This window comes from Oncorhynchus masou, chromosome 20 (assembly GCF_036934945.1).
Source record: "Oncorhynchus masou masou isolate Uvic2021 chromosome 20, UVic_Omas_1.1, whole genome shotgun sequence".
NCBI lineage: Eukaryota > Metazoa > Chordata > Actinopteri > Salmoniformes > Salmonidae > Oncorhynchus > Oncorhynchus masou.
The window spans coordinates 29512152-29516213 of NC_088231.1; the positions used below are offsets into that span (position 1 = coordinate 29512152).

The 4062-nt window shown below is 44.3% G+C and overlaps 1 protein-coding gene across 1 annotated transcript in view; it reads right to left on the reverse strand.

Annotated features, from left to right (window-relative positions):
- LOC135507232 (protein FAM184B-like) overlaps nt 1-2701 on the reverse strand; it is a 61092-nt gene extending 58391 nt beyond the window's left edge. Inside the window, 1 exon segment of the mRNA XM_064926824.1 lies at nt 2081-2701. Coding sequence (XP_064782896.1) covers nt 2081-2236 — 156 coding nt within the window. The 5' untranslated portion in view covers nt 2237-2701.
- Nucleotides 2702-4062: the final 1361 nt, after the last annotated feature.

Genomic DNA, 4062 nt, shown 5'->3' on the forward strand with positions numbered 1-4062 from the left:
TGGTTCTGAGGGATCAATGAAGGATCTATAGAGGTGTTATAATGGGTTCAGGAAGGCTTCATTAAGACTTTATCATGTTTTGTTTAAAATAGGCGGACAGACAGACAGGCAGACAGACAGGCAGACAGACAGGCAGGCAGGCAGACAGAGAGGCAGACAGGCAGGCAGGCAGGCAGACAGGCAGGCAGACAGGCAGGCAGACAGAGAGGCAGACAGGCAGACAGACAGACAGACAGACAGGCAGACAGGCAGACAGACAGACAGACAGACAGACAGACAGACAGACAGACAGACAGACAGGCAGGCAGGCAGGCAGGCAGGCAGGCAGGGCCAGCCTTCCAGTGCTGATGAACATCAATTCTAATACACACAGACACAAACGCTGACCAGTCAAAGTTCAGGTACCACTCACCTACACACACACACACACACACACACACACACACACACACACACACACACACACACTGATTGTCATCTACACACAAAGTGAGTGGACGTGGGAAGATGGAGGAGCCACAACCGCATTGTCATGAGTCTTACCAGCTGAGTTATCTATCTCTCTGTCCAGTCTTACCAGCTGAGTTATCTATCTCTCTGTCCAGTCTTACCAGCTGAGTTATCTATCTCTCTGTCCCGTCTTACCAGCTGAGTTATCTATCTCTCTGTCCAGTCTTACCAGCTGAGTTATCTATCTCTCTGTCCAGTCTAACCAGCTGAGTTATCTATCTATCTGTCCAGTCTAACCAGCTGAGTTATCTATCTCTCTGTCCAGTCTTACCAGCTGAGTTATCTATCTCTCTGTCCAGTCTAACCAGCTGAGTTATCTATCTATCTGTCCAGTCTAACCAGCTGAGTTATCTATCTCTCTGTCCCGTCTTACCAGCTGAGTTATCTATCTCTCTGTCCGTCTTACCAGCTGAGTTATCTATCTCTCTGTCCAGTCTTACCAGCTGAGTTATCTATCTCTCTGTCCCGTCTTACCAGCTGAGTTATCTATCTCTCTGTCCAGGCTTACCAGCTGAGTTATCTATCTCTCTGTCCAGTCTTACCAGCTGAGTTATCTATCTCTCTGTCCAGTCTTACCAGCTGAGTTATCTATCTCTCTGTCCAGTCTTACCAGCTGAGTTATCTATCTCTCTGTCCAGTCTTTCCAGCTGAGTTATCTATCTCTCTGTCCAGTCTTACCAGCTGAGTTATCTATCTCTCTGTCCAGTCTTTCCAGCTGAGTTATCTATCTCTCTGTCCAGTCTTACCAGCTGAGTTATCTATCTCTCTGTCCAGTCTTACCAGCTGAGTTATCTATCTCTCTGTCCAGTCTTACCAGCTGAGTTATCTATCTCTCTGTCCAGTCTTACCAGCTGAGTTATCTATCTCTCTGTCCAGTCTTACCTAGCTGAGTTATCTATCTCTCTGTCCAGTCTTACCAGCTGAGTTATCTATCTATCTGTCCAGTCTTACCAACTGAGTTATCTATCTCTCTGTCCAGTCTTACCAGCTGAGTTATCTATCTCTCTGTCCAGTCTTACCAGCTGAGTTATCTATCTATCTGTCCAGTCTTACCAACTGAGTTATCTATCTCTCTGTCCAGTCTTACCAGCTGAGTTATCTATCTCTCTGTCCAGTCTTACCAGCTGAGTTATCTATCTCTCTGTCCAGTCTTACCAGCTGAGTTATCTATCTCTCTGTCCAGTCTTACCAGCTGAGTTATCTATCTCTCTGTCCAGTCTTACCAGCTGAGTTATCTATCTCTCTGTCCAGTCTTTCCAGCTGAGTTATCTATCTCTCTGTCCAGTCTTACCAGCTGAGTTATCTATCTCTCTGTCCAGTCTTACCAGCTGAGTTATCTATCTCTCTGTCCAGTCTTACCTAGCTGAGTTATCTATCTCTCTGTCCAGTCTTACCTAGCTGAGCTCTCTTTATCTATCTCTCTGTCCAGTCTTACCTAGCTGAGTTATCTATCTCTCTGTCCAGTGTTACCTAGCTGAGCTATCTTTATCTATCTCTCTGTCCAGTCGTACCTCCCCTGTATCATACCTTGGTTATCTGAGCTATATCTTCTATCTCCCCTGTCTCATACCTTGGTTAGCTGAGCTATCTTCTTGCACATCTTGCCATGCATCTGATAGTCATACAGCTCCTGCTCTATGTTCGGTAAGTCTGCTGCAGTCCCGTTAAGGCTACCGGAGCCTGGCCCGGGGGGCTGCGGGGCTTTACCGGCACCCGAAGCCATCATAATCCCCACGAGACAACTTCCAACAGCTATTAGGATCCAAATGAATAATGGAACAAAAGGAAATTCCCGGTAATGCTCTCTCTCCGGTTTGCCTCAGAGGTTTGTGTGTTTCTTCCGTCTGTAAGTGAATAACAATCCCCCCCGCTGCGGCGGAAAAGCAGCCAGCGCAATAGTCATGGTGAGAAACGTAAACGTAAATCGGTAAGGTTCTCTCGCCAACTTGCTTTCCCCTCTCTCTCCTCTGCCCAGTGCTCGCTGCGCGGAGGTCACCGGCTCCAATTCCATCGGGGACGCGCTTGCCTCACGATAGCAGTCCCACCGCTGTCTGTCAACCGATTTGTTTTCTTCTTTTAACCGGGGAGCGCTCGAGGATGAAGGCATGTGTCCCGACCACCTGTCTCTCGAGCAGCAGGGGCGGAGAGGGCGTATGGAACATCACCGTAGACAGCTCGCGCTCTCCCTCTCGAACAGAGCGCACTGCTGCAGTGCTGCTACGCCCCTCCCCGGTTCTGCTGTAGTGTCGGTCCACACACACACTCACACAAAACACACGCACGCACACACACAAACACACACACACACACACACACGCACACAGGATGAAAGGCGTTTCAATTAATCAATTGACTTATTTGCATGGATTCATCAGGAGTATTTGCAGGTGAACTCCCTGCCTATACCAGTGATAAGTCTGTTTAATAAGTCCATATCTATTGTTCTAGACCTATTCACTAGGTCCAGTATAGCCTCCATCAACGTTTTAATTCAAAGGGGATTCTATCCTATATCACATTCCATCCAGTATCACATTCTATCCTGTATCACATTCCATCCAGTATCACATTCTATCCTATATCACATTCCTATCACATTCTATCCTAAATCACATTCCATCCAGTATCACATTCTATCCTATACCACATTCGTATCACATTCTATCCTATATCACATTCTATCCTGTATCACATTCTATCCTGTATCACATTCTATCCTATATCACATTCTATCCTGTATCACATTTTATCCGTTATCACATTCGTATCACATTCCATCCAGTATCACATTCTATCCTATATCACATTCTATCCTGTATCACTGTATAGCATCACATTCTATCCTATATCACATTCTATCCTGTATCAAATTCTATCCTATATCACATTCTATCCTGTATCACATTCTATCCTGTATCACATTCTATCCTATATCACATTCTATCCTGTATCACATTTTATCCGTTATCACATTCGTATCACATTCCATCCAGTATCACATTCTATCCTATATCACATTCTATCCTGTATCACTGTATAGCATCACATTCTATCCTATATCACATTCTATCCTGTATCAAATTCTATCCTATATCACATTCTATCCTGTATCACATTCTATCCTATACCACATTCTATCCTTTATCACATTCTATCCTGTATCACATTCTATCCTATACCATATTCTATCCTGTATCACATTCTATCCTAGATCACATTCTATCCTAGATCACATTCTATCCTATATCACATTCTATCCTAGATCACATTCTATCCTGCATCACATTCTATCCTAGATCACATTCTATCCTGTATCACATTCTATCCTAGATCACATTCTATCCTGTATCACATTCTATCCAAGATCACATTCTATCCTAGATCACATTCTATCCTGTATCACATTCTATCCTAGATCACATTCTATCCTATATCACATTCTATCCTAGATCGCATTCTATCCTAGATCACATTCTATCCTAGATCACATTCTATCCTGTATCACATTCTATCCTAGATCACATTCTATCCTGTATCACATTCTATCCAAGA